At 44.3% G+C, this 25,001-nt stretch overlaps 1 protein-coding gene, 1 non-coding gene and 1 pseudogene across 6 annotated transcripts in view; 2 read left to right on the top strand and 1 right to left on the bottom strand.

Moving 5' to 3' along the window:
* Window positions 1–1,449: 1,449 nt before the first annotated feature.
* LOC142455696 (U6 spliceosomal RNA) lies at window positions 1,450–1,556 on the top strand. The gene has a single exon (XR_012785846.1). It is a non-coding gene; the product is annotated as a U6 spliceosomal RNA (small nuclear RNA).
* A 4,236-nt stretch (window positions 1,557–5,792) lies between these two features.
* On the bottom strand, window positions 5,793–6,451 carry LOC142454282 (PRELI domain-containing protein 1, mitochondrial pseudogene; annotated as a pseudogene).
* A 16,975-nt stretch (window positions 6,452–23,426) lies between these two features.
* The window catches only part of RUBCN (rubicon autophagy regulator), a 66,839-nt gene continuing 65,264 nt past the window's right edge, over window positions 23,427–25,001 (top strand). For all 5 annotated transcript variants that reach the window (XM_075556283.1, XM_075556282.1, XM_075556281.1 and 2 more), the window contains exon 1: window positions 23,427–23,681. In XM_075556283.1, the coding sequence (XP_075412398.1) occupies window positions 23,617–23,681 (65 nt within the window). In that variant the 5' untranslated portion in view covers window positions 23,427–23,616. The remainder of the gene's footprint in view (window positions 23,682–25,001) is intronic.

Raw genomic sequence — 25,001 nt, 5'->3', positions numbered from 1 at the left:
CCCCTTCCCATCGCTGTTTTGCCTATGATATAAGCCCTTCCTGTGACATATGTGGTTACCTATAATCGGGGGGGCTGCACGTCCCTAAGTATATATATATAAGCCTTGGTCAGAAATACACTTCTCTCTCTCCTCTCTTCTCCCACCTCCATATGGACCACCAAGAGGGACTGAGGTGAGCATGCTACCATAAAATGTGACGCCTTTATTTTATCTTCTCTCCTATCTCTTATTCTCTATGGCTTTACTATAATCTTTATCTATTATTGCCATACAATTGCACCTACAGACCCATGCTATTGTCAGAGGCTCGTTACTCTGATAATAAATAAGCATAGAATACAAGAATTCAAACATAGAATTCATTTGTTCTTTTTTCTTTTTTTGCATTCGTTCTTTTAGAGGCTAGATTTCATACAATATAGATAGGACAAAACCCAATGTTGCCGGATAAAACACCAACCAAACCCAAAACTACTGCTATTAAATAGATTCTGATTCATAGTGATCCTATAGGACAAAATAATCTTTTTTTTTAAGGGAGACCAGAACTGACCCATAGGGTTTGCTAGGCTGTGAATTTTTATAGGGCTACAGCTCCGCCGTGGAGGAAGGAGCACCAGGATGCTCTATAGAGGTAAGGATGGTGGAGAGGTTGGAGACGGAGGTGCAGAAGGAGAGAAGGCTTGGTCAGGAATGCGAAGCATAGTGAGGCTTTATTAAGGCAAGGGAAAACTCCCGGACGAGTTGTGAAACCCAATGAGTTAGGTCAGGGAAGTCGCAGCTTGTCAGTGAGGCGGTGGTATATATATGGCTCGAAATAAGGAGGTATACGTTGACAGAAGGAAGGGAGATTTTTATTGCTTGCAATTGCAGGGCCTCGAGCCAGGATGCGACGGGTGGGAAGTCATCTTGTTGTTTGCAAACCCGCTCTCTGGAGTGCTGGGAAAGGGGCTCTACAAACCAGCTTGGGAAGATAAATCGCTTCCTGTGATGCTGGAGAAGGGGCTACACAAACCTGAACTGGAGAGATAAGCTCTTTGGGATGTTGGGGCATGAGTTGCCTAGTTCAATAGGCCATCCATCCTCTCGAGAGGCTGGGAATGGGGGCTTTGAGGTCTCATCTTCCTGAGGAGCCCGAGAAGGGGTGGGGCTGGCCGTTCCGGCCCGCCCAAACAATGGTGACACTTCCTTTTACATCCTCTGGACTTGTAGTCAGGAGAGACCAGTCCCTGGAGAAGGACATCATGTTTGGTAAAGTGGAGGGGCAGCGGAAGAGAGGAAGGTCCTCAAGGAGATGATTGACGCCAGGGCCGCAGCAATGGGCTCAAACATAAGAGCAACTGTGAGAAGGCCGCAGGACGGGGTGCTGTTTCGTTCTGTTGTGAGTCAGAACAACTTGATAGCACCTAACAACACCAAAAAATCTTTATAGAAGTACACTGCCTTGTGCTTGCTTCGGCGGCACATATACTAAAATTGGAACGATACAGAGAAGATTAGCATGGCCCCTGCGCAAGGATGACACGCAAATTCATGAAGCGTTTCATGTTAAAAAAAAAAAAAAAAAGTACACTGCCAGATCTTTTTTTTTTTTTTTGGAATTTAGAGAATTTTATTTATTTATTTATTTATTTATAAAAGATCATTTTATTGGGGAGGGCTCTTAACAAGTCTTATTACAAGCCATACATCAATTGTATCAGGCATATTTGTACACATGTTGCCATCATTCTTTTTAAGACATTTACTTTCTATTGAGCCCTTGATATCAGCTCCTCTCACCCCTCTATGGCCCCCAGCCCGCCCTAGCCAGATCTTTCTCCCACCAAACAATTGGTGAGATTTTTTGTTGTTTTACAATTGGTGAGTTTGAATGACTATCCTTTTGGCTGGTGTGTTTTTTAACCACTTCTCTACAACAGCTATTAGATCCAATGTGACTAGAAAAACCCAGTGCCATCAAGTCGATTCTGATTCATATCCACCTTGAAGGCCAGAGTATAACCGGCCCTGTCAATTTCCAAGGCTATAACTCTTTACAAGAGCAGAAAGCCTCATCATTCTCCCTCAGCAGAGCTAGTGGGTTTGAACTGCTGGCAGTGTGTTTAGCAGTACAACGCTTACCCAAGAGTGTCCCCAGAGCTCTAGGTGTTGCCCTAGGAAGTGAGAAAATAATAGAATTTAGTACTCACAGGTGCCTGAGAGAAAACTACAGTATGGCTTTACGCTGGGTCATCAGTCAAGGTCACACAAAGGATTGCTTCTGGAATGAGGTAGCAACAGCTGGAAACAAAGAAGCAGTGTTAAGCAGGATAGGTTAGCACACACAGACATCTTATTAGTCAGTAAGGTTTCTAGTGAATTAGCATGGGGAAAGGGAGAGATTGTAATCATGGGACCTGTGTGAGGCATGACTAGGAGGGGCAAGGAGTAATCAGGGGAGGTGAGAGACTGGATTACAGGAAAGGAACAGGGTCTCGATCATGAGAAGCCATGTGGGGCATGGCTGGGAGAGCTAGTTGAGTTCCTGCTGTTGGGTGACTGTGTGGCATGAGAGGAATAGCCATGTCAGAAACCAAGTGACAGGCAACGAGGAATTAAAGGATGCCACAGCAACAACTACGTAAGCCACAAATGGGCCTTGTCACGCTGATGGACAACAAAAGACACATACTGTTTGATGGCTTCGGACCATTTCTCCTTTATTTTTTAATCATTTTATTGGGGGCTCATACAGCTCTTATCACAATACACACATCCATTGTGTCAAGCACATTTGTACATTTGTTGTCATCATCATTCCCAAAACATTTTCTTTCTACTTGAGCCCTGGGTATCAGCTCCTCATATATTTTTTAATTGTTTTATTAGGGCTCATACAACTCTTATCACAATCCATACATACATCAATTGTGTAAAGCACATTTGTACATTCATTGCCCTCATCATTCTCAAAACATTTGCTCTCCACTTAAGCCCCTGGCAACAGCTCCTCATTTTCCCCCTCCTTCCCCGCTCTCCTCTCTCATGAACCCTTGATACTTTATAAATTATTGTTTTGTCATATCTTGCCCTGTCCACATCTCCCTTCACCCACTTCTCTGCCATCCATCTCCCAGGGAAGAGGTCACATGTAGATCCTTGTAATCGGTTCCCCCTTTCCAACCCACCCTCCCTCTACGCTCCCAGTATTGCCACTCACACTATTGATGCTGAAGGGATCATTTACCCTGGATTCCCTGTGTTTCCAGTTCCTATCTGTACCAGTGTACATCCTCTGGTCTAGCCAGACTTGCAAGGTAGAATTCGGATCATGATAGTGGGGGGCGGGGGAGAGGAAGCATTTAGGAACTAGAGGAAAGTTGTATTTTTCATCGTTGCTACATTGCACCCTGTCTGGCTTGTCTCCTCCCAAAACCCCTCTGCAAAGTGATCTCCAGTGGCCTACAAATCAGCTCCTCATGTTTTTTTTCTCCTCCCTCACTTCCATATCCTCCTTCAGGAACACTCGATAATTTATCTTTTTTTTTCATGTCTTACACTGACCGATGTCTCTCTTAACCTACTTTTCTGTTGTCCGTCCCCCTAGGAGGGGGTTATATGTAGATCATTGTGATCGGTGCCCCCTTTCTACTCCCATCTTACTCTTACCCTCCTGGTATCACTGCTCTCATTCTTGGTCCTGAGGGGTTTATCTGTCCTGGATTCCCTGTGTTTCCAGCTCTTATCTGTACCCGTGTACATGCTCTGGTCCAGCCGGATTTATAAGGTAGAACTGGGATCATGATAGTGTGTGGGGGAAGCATTAAAGAACTAGAGAAAATCTGTATGTTTCATTGGTGTACACTGCACCCTGACTGGCTCGTCTCCTCCTCGTGACCCTTCTGTAAGGGGATGTCCAGTTGCCTACAGATGGGCTTTGGGTCCCCACTCCGCACTCCCCCTTATGCACATTGATGTGAGTTGGGACCATTTCTAAGACGTTGGAAGCACCGCCGTAATAAAGATGACTCATATGTCCAGCATCCTCGTAGTTTTCTTGAACTTCTTGGTCCACTTTTTTCTCACTGACTCATTACCCAGGCATTCACGGATCTACTTTCTACTACAGTAAACTCCCACTTTCCAGAACCGTATAGAAATGGAATCATACTGCCAAGGGAAGCCAGCCCCTAACACATCATCACAGGTCCGGTAGGCGCAATTGTACAGCGATAATAAATAACGATTATAGTAAAGTTATAGAGAGCGTGAGAGATAGAAGAGAAATATTGAAATAAATGGAGTCAGCTGTTCAGCTGTTCTTTAAGTAATTTACCAAATAGACATTTTTTTTCTCCAAGCTTACCAATAAGGTCATTGGCTCAATTAAGCTGTTTTGCCTTTCAGGCTTCTCACACTGTATGATTTTACCTTCTTGCAATATTTTGTCTTGGTTAACTTCTCTCAGTCTTTTCATGCTGGATTTAGAGGAAGTTAATGGGAGGGTCTTAGGCCCTCCTGTTTGCCCTAAGGAAATGTCCCCACATCCAAAGTTTAAAAACCTTTTCCCTTCAATTTCTAATTCCATGTGGGGGCGCTGTTGTTTCCCCACAACAGCATTCCAGAAGATCCCTTGATTTAAAGGGTGGTCAGGCTTCTCAAGTACTCCTTCCTAACAGGCACACATTTTTACTCTAGAAATGCAAGGAAGCAAAAATTGCCTGAAGCAATCTTCCTTCTGTATAAACCATGGTATATCAGAATACATCACTGCCTTAATTTCTTTTTCATAATCCTGACCAATAATTCCAGTAACACCTTGAGATTTTATGTTGGACTTTCCTAATAAACATCCCATAGTTTTTTAGGTAGCGGACCCCAATTGCCACTCTTAATAATTTTTTATTTAATCACAGCTTTTGGCTTTTCCTCACAACTCTGATCAACTCCAGTATTGCTTTAAAGTCCTTGAGTACTTAGGTTAAAACTTACTGATAAAAACTGTATTACTCTTTCAATAAAATGTTCCTGCTTTTTAGAACCAAACTGCTGTGAGGGCTTCTGAGCCATCTCTTGGTTACTCAACCCAACTGCAGCGAGAACCAAGAACCGAGGCTGGGATTCTGCAGGTTTGGCTAGGTCTGGTCCCCTGCTGTGAGGTTGGATCTTCTTTGCTCCAGTAGGCCGACACCTAGCCTCCCATGCTCTGCTGGGCGGGGTCTGTATCAAGCTCCTTCCTCTATTACCTGTGCTCCTTTCAAAGGGGCTCGGAGCACGGCATTACTTCCAGGTAAATGTTCTCTATTGCTAAACTTTGAATGACCACATTCTGCCCAGTGACTACCTCTCTCGCAGCAGGGGCAAAATCCAGTTTCCTCGGACTGGACTCTTTCCCTGGGTCTTTTTTTCTTTTCTTTTGAATTCAACAAGTATTTATTGAGTGCTTCTTCTGTGCTAAGTATTGTTTCAGTACCTGGGACACATCAGAGAGCAAACAGATCTCTGCTCCTGTGGAGCTTACAGTCCAGTGTTCAAGACAACATTTCCTGGCCACTGTGAGCTGTGAGGGCAGGTCTGCACCTCTCTGTCTGTCCCTCAGCTGCCCACGGGGGAAATAAGCAGGCCTGGCACACACATGGGTGATGTGCTTGGTGTCCTGTAGTGCCAAATGGACACCCCCCCCCCATGCCCCCAGACAGTACATAGGGGCTGGAAGTTGATTTTTAATTAAGAAAGCATACTGCAGGTTCGTCAGAGGGGCGGAGCCAGATCGTCTGGTCATGGGTGGGGGCAGGGGGCTAGGCTGGTTACACGAACTGCAGCGGCTGCTGCTGCTTCTTGGTGGCTGCCTTGCTGGCCAGGTCCTTGGCCTTCTCGGTAGCTGCCAGTGCCGTCTCCTTTGCCTTTTATGTGGCTTCTTTGGTGGTTTCAACAAGCGTCTTAGAAGGGGGCTCACCTTGCAGCTTGGCCAGGATGTATTCAAAGCCCTTCATAGTCTTGGTCACATTGCTTTTAAACCGGGCCAGACCAAATTCCTGGACAGCTCGGGAGACACCAAATAAATTAGAAGAGACCCAGGCTTCCCGGTGGATTTCGGTCCAGCCACTGTTGTCGGCATTCACACGGTAAACACAGCGCTCCTCCACCACCATGAGCCGGGCCTGGTTGATGGTCCAGGTGAAGGTGGTCATGGTCTGATTCTGTGGGTCCACAACGGAGTCCTCCAGGATGTACACCGAGTGAGCGACATTGGCAGGAAACAGTCGCTCGGCCCAGCGGGGCATCCTGTTGGTCTTGGTCAGGAGTCGCCTGGATAGGAGCTTCTGGTCAGAGATCACCTCCCAGTGCACGATGTCTTCTGTCAGGACATGCTTGCTGTAGGGATTCGGTACCGCTGCCAGAAGGTAGCGAACACTTGGCCCCAGGAACTCCGGAGCACGCTCTGGCCCAGGAAATACTTCACCATAGTCCCGCCCAGAGAGGCCTCAGCACCCGTGCAGCATCAGGTGTGCAGAGCCCGGGGGCAGGCGGAGGCCAGCCCCGCAGGTCAGCGACCACCAAACCGCGCCCAACCAGCCGCCACCATAAGGTGTCCCTGGGTCTTTTCCACTGTGAATTGTCCTGTTCTTTTGCAATATCTGCCTGCAGTCTGTCTCTTCGGTAATGTCCCTCTGCACCACATGTAAAGCATCTCCCTTTAGGTGCTGACTCCGGAAAAGGATTAAATTTCTTTACCACTTGAAGAAACTCATTCTCTTATTCGTTACCACTCCATTTTGTTTCTTCAAGAGGTGGCAAAGAGTGATACCGTACTCTGCATCCTTGCTCTTCGCCTGACCCATATCTCACTTGGACTAAAAAAATTCATTTAAACTTTAAAAAAAGTCCCGATTCACCCTCACTGTCCGATGAGGCCGTACAATTGTTACACGGGATATAACTCAAAAGAGTTCTTTTCCTACGGCGCCCCACGGAATGGGCGCCACGTGTCATGGGAAGCCAGCCCCTAACACATCATTACGGGTCCGGTAGGCGCAATTGTACAGTGATAATAAGTAAAGATCATAGTAAAGTTACAGAGAGCATGAGAGATAGAAGAGAAATATTGAAATAAATGGAGTCAGACACAATTCATGGTATCATGCTCACCTCAGCCCTGCTTAGTGGTCCACGGGGAGAGAGAGAATCTTTAATGCTAACCAAGACTTCTATATTCTCTGGGGACATGCAAGCCCCGTAATTACAAGTGAAGACATATGTCACAGGAAGGGATTGTGCTATAGGTAATACAGTAATGGAAGGGGGTGATCTGGGTATCCACACAATAGGAAGAGGAGAGATTGGGGGTACACATGTGGCAAGATGGGTGGATCCTAGAGTCAGGATGGCAGCTGGATCTCCATAAGAACCATTAAGAGTAGGGTGTAAACCCCACCTACGGGGAGCAAGCTAATAGTTGCAAGCTTCAGGGAGAAATATTCCATTGTCCCCAGCAGCAGGGAGCAGGCCCACCCCTGTGGTGGGGAGACAGCAGTCTGCCTCCAGGGAGGATCTGACCCCCCCACATCCTACAATATATACTCTTTTTTAAAAAAACATTTTATTAGGGGCTCATACAACTCTTATTACAATCCATGCATATACATACATCAATTGTATAAAGCACATCTGCACATTCCCTGCCCCAATCATTCTCAAAGAATTTGCTCTCCACTTAAGCCCTTTGCATCAGATCCTCTTTTTTTTTTCCCCTCCCTCCTATATACTCTTTTTCAATCAGACTTCTTTCACTTGGCTTAACTATTTTGAGAGTTACCTGTGTTGTTGCAAGTACCAATCGTTTCATCCCTTTTCATTGCTCGGCATTGTTGTCTATAGGCCAACATTTGTTTATCTGTTTGCTGCTGATGGACAGTTAGGTTGTTTCAAGTTAAGAGAGGAGCCCTGGTGTACAGAGGCCAAAGCCCTTAGTGATTAATCATCAAAGTCAGTGGTTCCAACCCAATAACTGTGACGTGCGAGGAAGATGTGGCAGTCTGCTTCTGGAAAGGTTTACAGCTTAGGAGACTGTACGGAGCAGTTCTGCAGTTATATTAGGTTGCTATGGGTCGGAATGGAATCTTGGCTTGGCTTCAGGGAATGCATTTGACTTTTTAAGAAACTGACTAAGATTTTTTCCAAAGTGGTCTTAAAATTTTGAGTATTTGCTAGTCCTATGTGAAAGTTCCTATACTAGGTATGGTCAGTATTTTAAGTAGTAGCTCTTCTAGTGGGAAGGTAGTAGTATTTCATTGTTTTTAATTTGCATTTCCCTAATGATTAAAGAGATCAAAGGATGCATTGCAGTAGGTAAATCTGCTACAACAAGACCTCTTTAAAGTGTTGAAAAGTGAGGAGGTTAGCCCTAGTATTTTCGATTACCTCATATTCACGTGAAAGTTGGGCATTGAATAAAGAAGACCGCAGGAGAATCAATGCATTTGAACTAAGGTGCTGGTGAAGAATCTTGAAAGTCCCACAGACTGCCAAAAGAACCAACAGATCTGTCTTGGAAGAAGTACAGCCAGAATACTCCTTAGAGGCAAGGCTGGCCAGACTGCATCTCATATACTTTGCACATGTTGCCAGGAGAGACCAGCCCTGAGAGAAGGACATCTTGGTTGGTAAAGTGGAGGGGCAGAGAAAAAGAGGACTTGTTGGCACCTAACAACACCTTCGCCCTAGTCCCAGTATTTTCTCTTGTCTTTCACAGATTTTAGCGACAGCCTGCATTTCGCTTTCCAATATCAGTCAACCATACATTTTCAGTTATTTTGTGTATGTTCTGAAGAAGGAGCCTGGGGGTGTTATTGGGTGAACATCCGACGGCTAACTGCTCCAACGAAGCTTTATAGCTTTGGAAACCCGATATTGGGTCACTGTGAGTTGGAAATGACTGGTTGACAGTGGGTTGTTGTTTTGTTTATTTCTGACGTAGGGATGGGAGTTCATTGCATATGAATGTCCAATTGTCCTATGACCAGTTGTTCTTGAAAATATCCTTTTCCATTGAATTACCTTTGTCTATTTGTCAGAAATCAATTGAACATATTTGCATGGTTCCATTTGTGGACTCTGTTCTGTTGAATTGATTTCTGCATCTCTCCTTTCTTGAAAATCACCATCCTGATTACTGTAGTAAAGCAGATATTATGAGCACTCTAATTTTGACACCCCCCCCAAAAAAATGGCTCTAACAGTTCTAGTTTGGTTACTGATCTACCAAAAATGGCCCCTTACTGGGATTTTAGTTAGATTGTGCTAAATCTATAGGTTTATTTTGGGAGAATTGACATATTCATAATATTAAGTCTTCTGATCTCAAAAACCCTCTTCCCTTGGCTTTAGGTCATCATGGATTTCTTTTTCTTTCTTTCTTTTTTTTTTAATTAAAAAAAATGCAAACATACTTGTCTTGGAAGAAATACAAACATAATTCTTCTTAAATGTAGACATAATGCTTCTTATGATTTCTTTCATTAGCATATAGCTTAAGCACATGCTTCATTAGATGTACAACTGTTTTAAAATTTTGAATTATAAATATTAATTTTTAATCATCTAAATGTCTAATTATTCATTATCAAATTCATTTGTTTACTCCAGTCTTTTTTTTTTAATTCTTTGGAATTTTGGACATAGACAATCAGGTCTATGATAGTTTTCTTTCCTCTTTTCCATTCTGTAGGGCTATTTTCCCTTGCATTTTGCACTGACTGGAGACTCCAGTATCATGTTTAGCAGGAATGGTAAAACTAGACATGTTGGCTTTGGTCTCAGCATTCAGTTTTTCAACCTTAAATATGACATTAAGGGTTGTTGTAGATCTGGTTTTCTCAGAATTTTAATCATGAATGAATGCTGAATTTTGTCTGGTATTTTTTCTGCATCTATTGAAATTATCAAGTTAATTTTCTTTTTAGATTTATTAAGATGGCTGATTTTCAAATGTTGGAAAGAGCTCTGAATTTCTGTGATAAAACTTACTGGGATATGGTATATTTGCTCTATAGTAATTCTTAAGATAATATAGCATAGTCCTCTAACTTTGTCCTATTTTTTCCTCTAAAAGTTGTTCCAACTATCCTTTTTATATGGTGCTAAATTTGATTTATTATTTATGTTTTCATGAGGATTGTTCTGTACTGTCATGTCAATTCTGACTCATAGTGATCCTATTGGACAGGATAGAAATGCACCTGTGTGTTTCTGAGACTCTAACTGTTTATGGGAGTAGAAAGCCTCATCTTTCTCCTGTAGAGCTGTTGGTGGTTTTGAATTGCTGGCCTTGTGATTTGCAGTCCTATGTATAACTACTACTCCATCAGAGCTCCTTGAGTGAAATATTTATTCTTTTGTGACTAGTTTGTGTGAAATTAAGACAATTAGAAAAAGAAACAAACATTGTGTGAGATGACTATTGTGAAAAGTCAGGAAAAGGTTTACACGCAGAAAGAAACATTCATTAAAAGTTATCAAAAGTAGGAGAGGAAGGGAAGGTAGATCACAAGCGACAGAGTAGACCCATTAACTTGGCTTAAGGGAAAGGCAATATGCAATAAGGGGAGAGCAGCACAAAATGACCAAGGCAAAGGGAGACAGCAGGAGGAGCACAAGCGTTAAAGGCAACAACGATAGATACTATTACGATTACCTGATCCTGCAATAACAGAGGAATCTACAAATGGATAAATAGATACACTCAAGACGAACAGGTATGGAAGGATAATGGGATTATACCCTGAATGTAAGTTCGACAGAGGATATTCCTGTATTTATATGTGCTGCAAATGCATACAATAGAATATACAGGGAGAAAAGTTAAGAAAGCATCTAAGTCATAATCCAATACCCAAGGTAACAAGAGGCTGGAAATGGGCCCCAGGACCATAGTCTTAGAGGGCATCACAGTCTTGCATAACATTGATTACACAGACATTGTTCTACATCCTTTTTTGTTGAGTAGTGCTGAAGTCTTAAAAGTTAGGAGCAACTATTGGTCTCCTCTGTCTGGAGTAGAGAAAAGTGAAGAAAATAAAAAACTTAAGACAGCAATTAGTCCAAAGGACTAATGGACTGCATGAACCCTGGCCTTCAGCGCTGATGGAGATCACAATAGGAGGTCCTGAATAGAGGAGTTTGAAAATGTAGACCAAAAATCCAAGTTATTTAAAAATATAAAACATAACATTATTTTTTCTTTTTAATATTACTGCTCTGATTAGGACTGGAGAGCCTGTAATTGAATATCCTTGTGGCTCAAACTTCAGCCCAACAGTAGACAAGCCGATATGGTGAACAGGAACATCAGGGAGGTGCATGTTCATTAGAACACTCAATCACCTGAGATCAAAAGGGCAGCATTTGAAATCAGTAGGCTCAGAAATCAGTAAGGAAAGAGAGAAGGATGCGAAAGGGAGGAAGTGGAAGAGGGTGGTTAAATTAGGAGGAGTGCAATCAGTGCTATAAAACAAAACACATTTGAGGGGTTGGCTGAAAAACTAATTTGTTCTATAAACTTTCACCCAAAGCACAATCAAAAGTTAAAATAAATAAATTCAGTAAGCAATTGCCAAGTAAGGCCATTATACTTATTGACCCTTACTAAATTTTGACAGCAGGTTTTTTTGTTTTTAGGTGTTGTTTTTTTTAAAAGATCACTTTATTGGAAGCTCTTATAACAATCCATAGATCAATTGTAGTAAGCATATGTATACATGTGTTGCTATGATAGGCAGGTTTATTGTGCCAACCTGGCCAATAGGAACATGTGGGAGTTAAGATGATAGTAGTTTGATTGGAGGGCAAAGAGATAAATGGCTTGGTAATGTCCACCCCTCACTCTTGCTTTCTGGTGATCAGAGCAGCATGAGGCTGCCTTAGCAAGTTCTCTGCCTCAACCTGTGAGCTACACTACCTGTGGGACAACCAACCCACGGCTCGTGTAGCTAGAGGTTGAGGTTCCTTGAGACCTGCTTTGTCATGCTGCTGGTGTGTACATTGCTTGAGCTTGAGGCTCGTGGATACTTTTGTCTTGCATTGCTTGAGTTTGATATGCCATCTGGTCCTGCTTCAATAAACTCCTGAGCTGCTGACTTTTGGTAACCCGCCTTGCTGTTTGCTGCCTGTGGGTGGACTCTGCCTGCATTGCCTAAGGGAAGACTCAGCTGTCTGCTTCCTTGACCTTGGACCCAGCAGCTGAAGGACTTCCAGTATATGAAATGTTCCAAGGAAGTGAGTTGAACTGAGCTCTCTGTATTGCTGTGTGGATTAATTAGCTGTTATATTCCTACATACTATATAAATCAATCAATCAATCAATCAATCAATCAATCAATCTATCTATCTATCTATCTTAGAACAATCAACCACCTGAGATCAAAGAGCATCTTTTGAAATCAGTAAGCTCAGAAATCAGTATGAAAAGAGAAAGAATATATATATCTCCTGGTTTTGTTTCTCTAGAAAACCCTGACTAACACCGTTGCCATCATCATTTTCTAAACATTTACTTTCTATTTGAGCCCTTGGTATCAACTTCTCTCCCCTCCACTTTGCCCACCCTCTCACCTTTGTGAACCCTTGGTAAATTATAATTTTCGTATCTTACACCAATTGCTGTCTCACTTCACCCACATTTTATTTTAATTCTCCTGGGTGGTAGGGGGAGTTATAAATCGATCACTAAAATCAGTTCCCCTTTCCCCCCCTTTTTGCCCCTACCCTCCCAGTATCCTTACTCCTATTTCTGACCCTGACGGGTTTATCTAACCTGTATTATTCAGTGTGTCATGGGCGCTTATCAGTACCAGTGCACATGCTCCTGTCTAGCCAGAACTGAAAGGCAGGCCTCGGGTCATGATAGTGGGTGTGAGGAGGCCTCAAATTACCAGAGGAACATTGTGTGTTTCATCAGTGACATAGTGCACACTGTTTGACTCATTCCTTCCTTATGACCCTTCCGTGGGGGGATGTCCTATTGCCTACCAATGGTTTTGGGTCTTTGCTCCAACACCACTCGCTCTCAATAATATATATTGTTTTGAGTCTTATGCCTGTTACCTGATCCTGTCGACACCTCATGATCACAAGGCTAGTGTACTTCTTCCATGTGTGCTTGTGTTTCTCTGCTAGATGGCCACTTGTTTAACATCAAGCCTTTTTCTTTTCTCCCCCATAATCACTTTATTGAGGGCTTTTACATCTTTAAAAAAATCATTTTATTGGGGATTCATACAACTCTTATCACAATACATACATACATCCATTGTGTCAAAATATTTGTATATTTATTGCCCTCATCATTCTCAAAATATTTGCTCTCCACTTAAGCCCTTGGCATCAGTTCACTTTTTCCCCTCCCGCCCTGCTCCTCCCTCCCTCATGAACCCTTGATATTTATACATTATTATTTTGTCATATCTTACACTGTCCGATGTCTCCCTTTACCCACTTTTCTGTTGCCCATCCCTCAGGGAGGAGGTTATATGTAGATCCCTGTAATCAGTTCCCCCTTTCCACCCCACCCTCCTGGTATCACTACTCTCACCACTACTCTCACCACTGGTTCTGAAGGGATCATCTGCCCTGTATTTCCAGTTCCTATCTGTACCAGTGTACATCCTCTGGTCTAGACAGACTTGTAAGGTAGAATTGGGATCATGATAGTGACGGGGGGGGGGGGGGAGCATTTAGGAGCTAGAGGAAAGTTGTATATTTCATCATTGCTACACTGCACTCTGACTGGCTGCTTTCCTCCCTGCAACCCTTCCATAAAGGGATGTCCAGTTGCCTACAGATGGGCTTTGGGTCCTCACTCCGCACTCCCCCTCATTCACAATGATATTTTTTGTTCTTTGATGCCTGATACCTGATCCCTTCGACACCTCTTGATCACACAGGCTGGTAGGCTTCTTCCATGTGGGCTTTGTTGCTTCTGAGCTAGATGGCCACTTTTTATCTTCAAGACTTTACCCCAGATGCTATATCTTTTGATAACCAGGCACCATCAGCTTTCTTTGCCACATTTGCTTATGCACCTGCTTTGTCTTCAGCGATTGTATCATGGAGGTGAGCATACAATGATATGATTTTTTCTTTTTTGATGTCTGATAACTGATCCCTTCGGCTCTTTGTGATCACACAGATTAGTGTGCTTCTTCCATGTGGGCTTTGTTGCTTCTGAGCTAAATGGTCGCTTGTTTATTTTCAAGTCTTCAAGACCCTAGATGCTATATCTTTTGATAGCCAGGCACCGTCAGCTTTCTTGACCACATTTACTTATGCACCTGCTTTGTCTTCAGCGATTGTGTCAGGAAGGTGAGCATCATGGAATGCCTATTTAATAGAACAAAGTATTCTTGCAATGAGAGAGTACTTGAGTGGAGGCCCAATGTCCATCTGATACCTTAATACTAAACCTATAAATATATGCACATAGATATATTTTCCCATCCTTATATAAAAATATATTTACATATGTACATGCCTTTATTTAGACTTCTATACATGCCCTTTGCCTCCTAGCTCTTTCCTCTATTTCCTTTGACTTTCCTCTTGTCCCACTATCATGCTCAGCCATCATTTGGGTTTTAATAATTCCTCTTGATTACGTTACCCTTGATCATGCCCTACCCGGCCTCCTACACCTCCTCACCACTGATTTGGATCACTTGTTCTTCCCTTGTCTCTGGGTTTCTTAAAACCCGCTTCCTTCCCCCCACCCCCCAACTCCCCATCTCCCATGTCCTGCTGGAATGTCGGTCCCGTGTTTTCTCCTCCAGATTGTTCATCCAACCTATCTTATTTAAACAGACCTGCGGAGATAATAACATGCACAAAAACAAGACAGAGCAAAACCAAGCAACAAAACAAAACAACAAAAAGCCAATGACAAAAACAAAAAACCTACAACAACAAAAAAGAAAAGCTTGTAGTTAGTTCAAGGACTGTTTTTTGGCCTTTAGGAGTGTTTTCTGGTTGAGTCTGATGGGGATACCAAGCCTGGCCTCAAAGTCTATTTTTGATATTCCCTGGGGACTTCGTTGCTCTGTTTCCCTTGCTTTTCTGTTGCACACCCTTAGTGTTTTGTCTCGGTGAGGTGGGATCAGATCAAGCGTATCTTACAGCTTGTTTTTTAAACAATCCGTACATCAATTGTACAAAATACATTTGTATAAACCATATATACTCGAATATAAGCCAACCTGAATATCAGCCGAGGCACCTAATTTTACCACAAAACTGCATTAGAAATATGTTGAACTAATTGGCTTATATATGAGTATATATGGTATGTTGTCATCATACTTTTGAAAACATTTTCAGCCCTTGGTGTCAGCTCTTCTTTTTTCTTTCCCTCCCCAACCCTTTCAGTCTCATGAACCCTTGATAAATTATAATTTTTTTTCATATTTTACACCATCTGCTGTCTTCTTTCACCCATGTTTCTGTTGTTCATCCCCCTGGGGTGGGGGTGGGGGTGGGAGACAGTTATAGGTCATCATTGTGATCAGTTCCCTGTTTATCTCCCTTCTACTCCCACCTTCCCTCTACCTTCATGGTATCAATACTCCCATTACTGTTCCTAAGGGGTTTATCTGTCCTGGATTCCACATCACAAGCTCTTATCAGTACAAGTGTACATACTCTGGTCTAGCCGGATTTGTAAGGTAGAACTAGTGTCATGGTAGTGGGAGGAGGAAGCATTAAAGACCTAGAGGAATGAATATTGTGTATTTCATTGGTGCTATGCTGCACCCTGGATGACTCGTTCCTTCCTTTTGACCCTTCTGTGAGGGAATGTCCAATTGTCTACAAATGGGCTTTGGGTCTCCACTCTGACCTCCATTGTTTGCATGATGTAATTGTTTGCTTTGGGTCTTTTGATGCCAAATACCGGATCTGGTTGTGATCACACAGGCTGGTATGCTTCTTCCATGTAGTCTTTGTTGCTTCCATGATACATGGCCACTTTTTTAACCTCAAGCCTTTAATACCCCAGGTGCTAGATCTTTGATAGCCGGGCACCATCAGCTTTCTTCACCACATTTGCTTACGCACCCATTTTGTCTTCAGTGATTGTGCTGGGAGGGTGCGCATTACAGAATGCCAGGTTGTTAGAACAAGTGTTCTTGCGTTGAGGGAGGGCTTCAGCAGAGGCCCAAAGTCCATCCACTTTCCCAATATATTGTCATATAAATATATGTACATAGACAGACAAAATAAAAGATCAAAGAAAAAAAAGGGGGGGGGAATTAAAACCCGCAAAGAACAAAACAAAACAAGAAAGTATCTATAATTCTAGGTCTGCCTGCTGACTTTTATGAGTATCTCCCCATGGGTTCTGGGGGGGTTTCCAGGAACTGCCCCTCCTCGTCTGAATTCTATTTTGGGGGCTTCTCAGGAGCTTTGTGGCTTTGCTTCGCTTTTGTTGCTGATCTGTTATGGTCCCTTCTTGGTTCACCATGTTGGGGGGCGGGGAGGGGGAGGTGGCAGGTCTTCTTTGTGTATTTGGCAAAATATGTATTTGGACTCTTGTTGTAAGGAGCCCTGCTGGTGTAGTTTTTAGGTCAGTGGTTATGTGGTTTGAATTCACTGTTAGGCTGGGTAGACTAGAGAAACAAATTCAGAGACACTAACTATATATGGGTAAAAGAGAGCTTTATATTAAGAAGTAATTATATGTCAAGCAAATATCCCAGCCCAGATCAAGTCCATATGTCCAATGCTAGTCTATAAGTTTCATACTAATCCATAAGTGAGAGGGACTCACACAGCCACATGCAATGATGCAGAATGCAATAACATCATCAGCCAGAGGGTGCAAAGTCTTGTGGATCCAGTGGAGGTGGATACATCTCCAAGACTCCAAAGCTCTCTGAGTGACTCACTGACAGAAAGGTGAAGGCAGAGAGAAAGGAAGTTTCCAGGATCCTCCTTATGAGAAGACCATGCCCACCAGGAGGTACCATCAAGCTGTGACCTAATTGACATGCTGAACTCCACCCATATTTGCCAGGTTAGTACAAAAAACCTATCACACTCACCAACCACTCTGAAGGAGAAAGCTGTGGCTGTCTACTTTTATAAAAATGTATAGCCTGGGAAACTTTATCAGGCAGTTCTATTCTATTCTGTAAGTGTCACTAGGAGTCTGGATTGACTTGATGGCAGTGAGTGAGTGAGTGAGTGAGTCAGAATGGACTCAAGGGAAATGGGTTAATGGGTTGGGCGCCATTGAATCAATTCCAACGCATTTGTAATCCCATGTGACAGAGTCAAATTGCCCTGTTGGAGTTTCCAGGCTGTAGTCTTTTCAGGAACACATCTCTGGTCTTCTGTCCACTAGTGGGTTTGAACTGCTTAACCACTTAGCTACAACCTCTGACCTTTCGCTTAGCCCAAAGTGCTTAAGTGTTGTGCCACCAGGGCTCCTTATTTTGGTCCCCAGGCCCACAAATGGGTTAGTTATAATTCTAAGTTCATAATACATGATCATTTCTTGCCATACATAGCCTATTTATGTATTTATAATACATCATTAAAATTAGGTATGTTATTATACATTAATAACTGGACATTAAAAAAAAAGCTATGCATCTGCAAATCCACCATCTAAACAGAGGTGAAAAAGATAGTATGGCTGCAACTCTACTGTTACGTACGTACTCCAGAGAAATGCTTGCCTATATATGGGGGTCAAAAGTATTACTATGTACACAAATTATTCCAAACGAATTGGGTTTAAGTATGTTTGTGATCAGTAGGTAGTTGTGGATACGTTCTTGAAGTAGTACACTTGTCTTATTCTTGTTAGAGTGCTTTAAAAAAAAACGTTCTATCAAGGGGATATGCTAGATCATTTACAATCAAGGCAGAGAGGTCAGCTCAGAAGGTTATGGAGACTGTGCTTGGGATGCCAAAGGGGTCATTTTGATAGATGTTCTTGGAGGAAAAAAGACCCTCATGAGGCTTATTGTGAAGTTTTAAGAAAGTTAAACACTGCACTGGTGAGCAAAAGGATAGGAAAATTGTGTGCTGAGAAATCAACCCCCCTCCCCGCCCCATCACAGGAATGCATGTAGTTCTTCAAGGGCAGCACTGGCTGTCCTACAAGAATTTCCTTGGGCAAGAACAAAGAAATACAGGTGAAGAACAACATTCAGACTAGAGTCAGAGGAAAGATTTGTACAGAGTGAGTTTATTTCAGGGGATTCTTTGGAAAAGAAGTCCAAAGGGTCCTTAGCTAGTCTAAAAGGACATCTGGGAGGGGTGTCGGGGTCGGGAATAAAAGAGCTGCTGGCATGTAGAACTGAACCTTCCCTTTTGCTGACAATGGACTGCCCGTTATAGGCTGTCTGTATGGCAGGTCTTCTGCTATTGGCTGGTCTTCCGTAGTGTCCCTTTTCTCAGGTCACTCCAGACTTCACACTGTGCTCTTGTCTCAGACCCAAAATCCAGGAGTCTATCCAGTCATTGTGGGGCGTAGTGTGAATAGCTTGCCTTTCTCCACCCAGTCTTCACTATCTCTGGTCTCTTCCATTGATATGGAAATGTGTCTTATCTGTCCTTCACCTTTGTGGTAAGAGTTGGGGGGAGCCAGCCCCCACCTCTAATCACGGGTTCAGTAAGCACAATTGTACGATTGAGGTATATAAATATTATATTAAAGTTGAGAGCATGAGAGATAAAAGATATATTGCAATAATGGAGTCAGACACATTTTGTGGTAGCAATACTCACCTCAGCCCCGCTTGATGGTCCACATGGAGAAAGGGGAAAGGGAAGGTATCTGAGTCGAACAGTCCTGAAAGGGGGAGTGAGGATTAAGGAAAAAAGAGAGACAGAAAGTATTGGGAGGGCAACAGTGAATACCGAAGACACGAGTTTATTCCACATACTCCTTTTATCCATGCAGAAACAAGTCGGGGTTTATTCTCTCATTGTTAAGCAAGCACATTTGATACACATAGCAACTCTATCTTCTGCCAAGCCAGACATCCTTGAGAAAATTAAACAACCTATTTTTCCAGACCTTGCATACCTCCTTGTCCTTGACAGTCTGTTCAAAACGTTAAGTCACAGAAGAAATCAGCAAACACAGACACATAGGCCATGAGACTTCTCAGCTGTTTCAAGGCTGAGTCTTAATGGCCTTCAACATGAAGGAAGGCAAAGGGAAAGGGAACAGGGGAATGAGGATGGGAGAGGAGAGGGGGAGCCGAGAGAGTGGGGGAGAGAGATCTATTGCTAACCTAAGCCTATATACCTTTTGGGGTGTGCAAGCCCACTAATTACAGGTAAAGACATATGTCACAGGAAGGAGTTGCACTATAGGTCATACAACAATGAGAGGGATATACACGCAATAGGAAGAGGAGGGATTGGGGTATACATGTGACAACATGGGCAGATCCTAGATTTAGGATGGCAGCTTAAATTTGACCTGTTCTCAGGATCTCCATGGGAACCATTATCAGTAGGGTGTGAACTCCACCTACAGGAACCAAATCCATGACTGCAGGTCTGTCCATTGTCCTTAACAGCAGGAAGGGAGGCCTATTCCTCATGACTGTCTTCAGGGAGGATGTCTGTAAGCAACTGACTGCCTCCCCCCCCACACACACACCTTCCTCTGTGCTGGAGAGGTATATAGAGGGAAATAGGTCTCCACCCTGTTGGTTATAATTTCTGCCAGATTCATGCTATTGCCACCTCTTCTTCCATTGCCAATGGCATAGTGGTTACAGGTTGGGCTGCTAACCACAAGGTCAGCGGTTTGAAACCACCAGCAGCTCCTCAGGATAAAGACAATGCTTTCTACTACCGTATACAGTTATAGTCTCAGAAACTCACAGAGCTGTTCTATCTAGCCCAAAGGGTAATTGTGAGTCAGTATTGACTTGATGGCAGTGATATCTACCTAACACACTACTACACCAACTAGTGTTATTGTATTTCCTTATCTTGAATTGGAAACAGCAGCTAGTTGACACAGGTTTGAAAACTAGTAGCCCAGCCTGCAGACTAGTTTTGGATGGCCAATGCAATTTTTAATCTTTAAAAATGTGTTGCCAACCTTTTTGTCATAGAGTAAAAATGATAGAATTTACTTAAACACAAAAGTAACCCTGGTGATGTAGTGGTTATGAGTAGGGCCTCAGTCTCCAAGTCAGCAGTTGAAAACCACCAGTTGCTCCAAGGGAGAAAGATGGGGCTTTCTACTCCTAGGAAGAATTCCTGTCTCAGAACCCCACAGAGGCACTTTTACATAGGGTTGCTATGAGCAGTGAGTTGGTTTTTTGGTTTTAAGCATAAAACAGATTCACTGAGGGACACAGATTAAGGAATCTGGATAGCACAGGGCAGGGGTGTCAAACTGGCAGGCCATGGGCCACATGTGGCCCCCGGGGTAATTTTTTGTGGCCCATGAAGCTCTGAAATAATATAGAAAAAAATTGTTATGAAGAAAATAGTGCTTAGGGGATATCGAGGCAATACAGTACACACAATTCCCTTGTTACATTTTATTTCAGAGCATCTTGGGCCACAAAAAATTACTTCGGGAGCCGCATGCAGCCGTGGGCCGCCAGTTTGACACCCTTGGCACAGGGCAACCAGACAGTTACAAAGTATTCTACCAGGCATGGGTTTGCAAGCTAGCACTGAAATATCAGAATGGACAGTTTATAAAAATGACCCAAGTCTGGATTGGCTGGCTAAAGTTAATCTGAATAGACTTATTCAGAATAACTTTAACCATATATATGGGGGTACCCCCAAAACCTGGAATTGTACTAGGTGAAGCAGAGCTTTGGTAGAATTAATTTTTCCTGCTAGACAAGCATTGAGCAACTCACTCTGAGTTAGTACACCTAGTGGGAAAGTTCTCTCTGGTTAAAGTGATATTTCCCATCAAAGCAGTCTTTTAAAAAGAGGTTGCCCCAAACAGATGTCCATCAACTTCCCAACCAGATGACAATGTCGCCTCATAAATGTATTTGGAGTTCGTTCTACAGGTCTGACTGTTCATCAAGCTTTTTATTTAGAGGTTCTAAAAAGATTGCATAACAGTGTGTGACAAAAAGGTCTGATTTGTGGCAGATGTGGGATTGGTTTTGCACCAAGACAATGCACCTGCTCAAGCAACCTTCTGTGTCCCAGTTTTAGGCAAAAAAACAGCATGTCTCTCTTGCCCCACGCACCTTACTCACCCGACCTTGCTCCACTGGACTTATTTTTGTTTCTGTGAATGCAGAGGGAAGGACATGGAAGGACAGCATTGGATGATACAGAAGAGGTAAAGAAAAAACAAACAAACAAGGGAGGTGCTGTCAGCCATCCAAACAGGTGAGTTTGAGAAATGTTTCCAGGAATGGACTCTCAGATTTGACAGTGTAACAAAGAGTACTTTGAAGGTGACAAGGTTGTTTTGTAAAAAACTTTAAATGCACAGCTTTAAAAAATCTGTTGTTTTTAAAAGTTGTCCAGGGAAGTTCCTTGTGTGAGCGCTTTTCTGCACACTACTCACTTTCTCTCAGTCAGTCTTCCTGAGGGCAAGCTGTCCCTGCTTGGCTAGCCATCAACAGGAATGGGCCACCTTCTTCAAAATGGAGGAAGGCCTAAGATAAAATGGATTGGGGGCCATTTCAGTCATGCCAAACACCCCGGATTTTGGAATGCCTTTACACACTTCAAAGACAACCAGAAATTATACTTAAAAATGGATATTCCAGGCTTATTTTGGAAACTGGAATATCCAGCAGCCCTAGACTCGTGTTCACTTGGCAACGTTCCGTTCTGGCTGAGGGAGACATCCCTTGCTGGACTTTCCCTTCCATGGGCTTTCCAGTGCCGAGCCCCTGCTGTTTAGGTCTGACAGCAGACCCACTTGACTCCCTATTACCACCTATGGACCTTTTAGCCATTGCCAATATCTTTTTAAACTCCTTCCATTTTCACCTCACAGGTAATTCATACCCCCACATCCTCCCCCTGTTGTCACAATTAACTTTCTAAGTAGGTTCCATTATAACACTCCATGATGTGCTAATTGTTTTGAGGATAAAACTCTTACTCCTTAAAATGGCACACAAACTAATTCCCAGATCTGTTGTGTCTGCCATTCTCTTTATTACTCAGACAAAGCAGTTCTTACCCCAGCATCTGAGGGGGATTCAGAAAGTTCCTGGAGAAATACCAGGGGTGTGAGGGGCGATGCTGGGAGAGTGGAGGGTGAGTGGGTTGGAAAGGGGGAACTGATTACAAGGATCCACATGTGACCTCCTCCTTGGGAGACGGACGGCAGAGAAGGGAGATTCCAGATAGGGCAAGATATGACAAAATAACAATCTACAAATTATAGGGGGCTCATGGGGGAGGGGGGAGCAGGGAGGGAGGGGGAAAAAGAGAGGACCTGATGCAAAGGGCTTAAGTGGAGAGCAAATGCTTTGAAAATGATTAGGGCAAAGAATGTACGGATGTGCTTTATACAATTGATGTATGTATATGTATGGATTGTGATAAGAGTTGTATGAGCCCCTAATAAAATGTAAAAAAAAAGAAAGATAAATGGGGGTTTCCCACGAACCCTTTGAAGCCCCTCATATTTCTCTCTGCGTCTGTGCTCCCCTCTCCAAACTTCTTTCCCCTCCGCCTCACTAACTCATACTCATCCCTACAAACTGCCGGCGAACAATGTTCCAGGAAAAATCCGCTGAAGCCTTTCCTGCCTGCTCTCTCTGATTCCGTAGCAAACTGTGCTCGTCAGAGTTAATCAGTTCTTCATTAAAATATTTGAAATCTCCAAACTCGACCAACAGGTTTTTTTACCTAGCCCTATAACGCCGAGCGCCACGTTTTCGTAACATTTAATTAAATGTTATATTAATATATATAGTTAACTATGGAAGTAAAGAATAAAAACAAAAAAAATTTCCCCTGAAATTAAAAATTCAGGCGTTATGGGGCTAGGGTGGGCTGAAGCGACCTTCACTGCAGCCGCAGTAAGACGGCGTTGATTCCTAAACTAGACCTTAGATGGAGTCCGGTCTCAACCGGAAGTGAGACCAGACCAAATTCACAGCCGTCGAGGCGGAGCCGACTGAGGGCGACCCTCCTGGGCAGGCTAGACCTGCCCCTGAGAGTTTCTGAACCGGCACTGTGGACGGAGCAGAAAGCGCCGCCTCTCGGAGAAGGGCGAGAGGAGCCCGTAAAAGCCCGCACTCGGCTCCGACCGACTCCTGTCCCGGATTTCCGCAGCCAAGCGCCTGCCGCGCGGGCCGCCGGGGTTTGCAGTCCAGCGAGGGTGAGGCCGCGGTGGAGAGGGCGGTGCATGCCGGGAGCGGGTGGGTCTTCGAAGGGCATGCTGGGAGTTGTAGTTCTTTTGACCGGAAGTGGGGGTGGCAGGGCAGAAACTGCAGCTAAGCCAGCAGTCACTGCCGCCGCCGCCCGGGCGTAGCACATCATCCCGTGCACGCGGACCTGGGTGCCTTCTCCATGTTCAGGGGGATCCGGGGCCTCAGGGAACCCTGAGGGGCGACGCGGCAGGGACGCTTCTTCTCTGCGAAGAGGCGGCCTCGCAAACCCCTGATGCGGCCCGAGGGCGCGGGAATGGAGCTCGGTGGCTGCGAGGAGCGCCTGCCAGAGGAGAGCAGGTGGGTGGGGAGGGGTCCGCGGCGCACCGATTCGCCGCAGCAAAGGGAGGGTGGGAAGGCTCGGGAGACTAGGAAGAAGTGCCCGGGCGGGACAGATCGGAGGGTGGCTGCTGGGGTGCTTTGGGAAGAATTTCTTGGAGGAGGAGCCAGGGCATGGATAGGACGAGGGAAAGGGCGCAGTGAGGGTGAAGGTAGGTGGGTGGGAGGTGTTCAGGGCGGGGGAGCTGGAGGTGAGGCGCGCAACCGAGGCTGCTGCAGAGGAGGTGGCTGCTGAGAGCCAGCGGGAAAGGGACTGAGGCGCAGTGGTGACATTGTATAGGCCAAAGCCTTCAGCGAGGAGTCAGGCATCAGGCTGAGGTGACAGCACCGTTGGTTGATCTAAATTTCGGGAAGCAGAGACTTGGCGTCTGGCTTGGCCTTGGACTAAGCTTAAGTCGCGTGAGTGTCGGGCAGGAGGGCCTGTGGTGGGACTCGGCGGGCGGGGGCTTGGAGTGAGCCCAGACTTGGTGCTGGTGCCTCTTGCAGTGTTGGATCCCTGTCAGCATGGCAGGAAATCTTTGTCATTTCCTTGTCATCCTCCAACCCAGTCCCCCTTCCCCACAATGCCGACAAGGCAGTTTGACAGTGCTCAGCTATTGTCACAAGGAGCCCTGCTGATGCACTCAGCTGCTAACTCCAAGGTCAGAGGTCGGAGCCCCTGGCAGCTGTTCTCTTCGCAGTGGGCTTCCCTAACGCTGGGAGACCTTTGTGAGGCGCCAGGGCTCCTCCCTCCGTAGGCCCCTGTGAGCTGGAATCACCTCGATGGCCTAGCTGCAGTGCGGGCTGGTCAGAAAGTTCACACCTTTGAGGGGTTTTTTTTCTTTTCTTTTTTTACATTTATTAGGGGCTCATACAACTCTTATCACAATCCACACATATACATACATCAATTGTATAAAGCACATCCATACATTCTTTGCCCTAATCACTCTCAAAGCATTTGCTCTCCACTTAAGCCCTCCGCATCAGCTCCTCGTTTTTTCACCTTTGAGGTTTTAAAAGCGACTTGAACCCAGTGGTGAATTGGAGAGGTGCTTCCCATGTGCTGGGCTTGCTTCAGCAGTCATTCTGGGCTTCCCTGCTCCCCGAGTCTGGAGGAGGGATGGTGACAGCATAGGGTAGGAATGTGGAGCCCTGCCTGGCTTTGAAAAACACTTTCAGATGTAGATCTCAATGGTCTAAGAAGCAGTTGTGTGGTCCAAAGACTGGCTGGGAAAAATTAAGGAGAAGTTATACCTGAGTAAAGAGATGCCTATTTTCAAGGAGCCATGGTGGCATAGT

Source organism: Tenrec ecaudatus, chromosome 8, assembly GCF_050624435.1.
Source record: "Tenrec ecaudatus isolate mTenEca1 chromosome 8, mTenEca1.hap1, whole genome shotgun sequence".
In the NCBI taxonomy this organism is placed as follows: domain Eukaryota; kingdom Metazoa; phylum Chordata; class Mammalia; order Afrosoricida; family Tenrecidae; genus Tenrec; species Tenrec ecaudatus.
The sequence above is the reverse complement of the archived record's forward strand: the minus strand, read 5'-3'. Positions and strand labels throughout refer to the sequence as shown.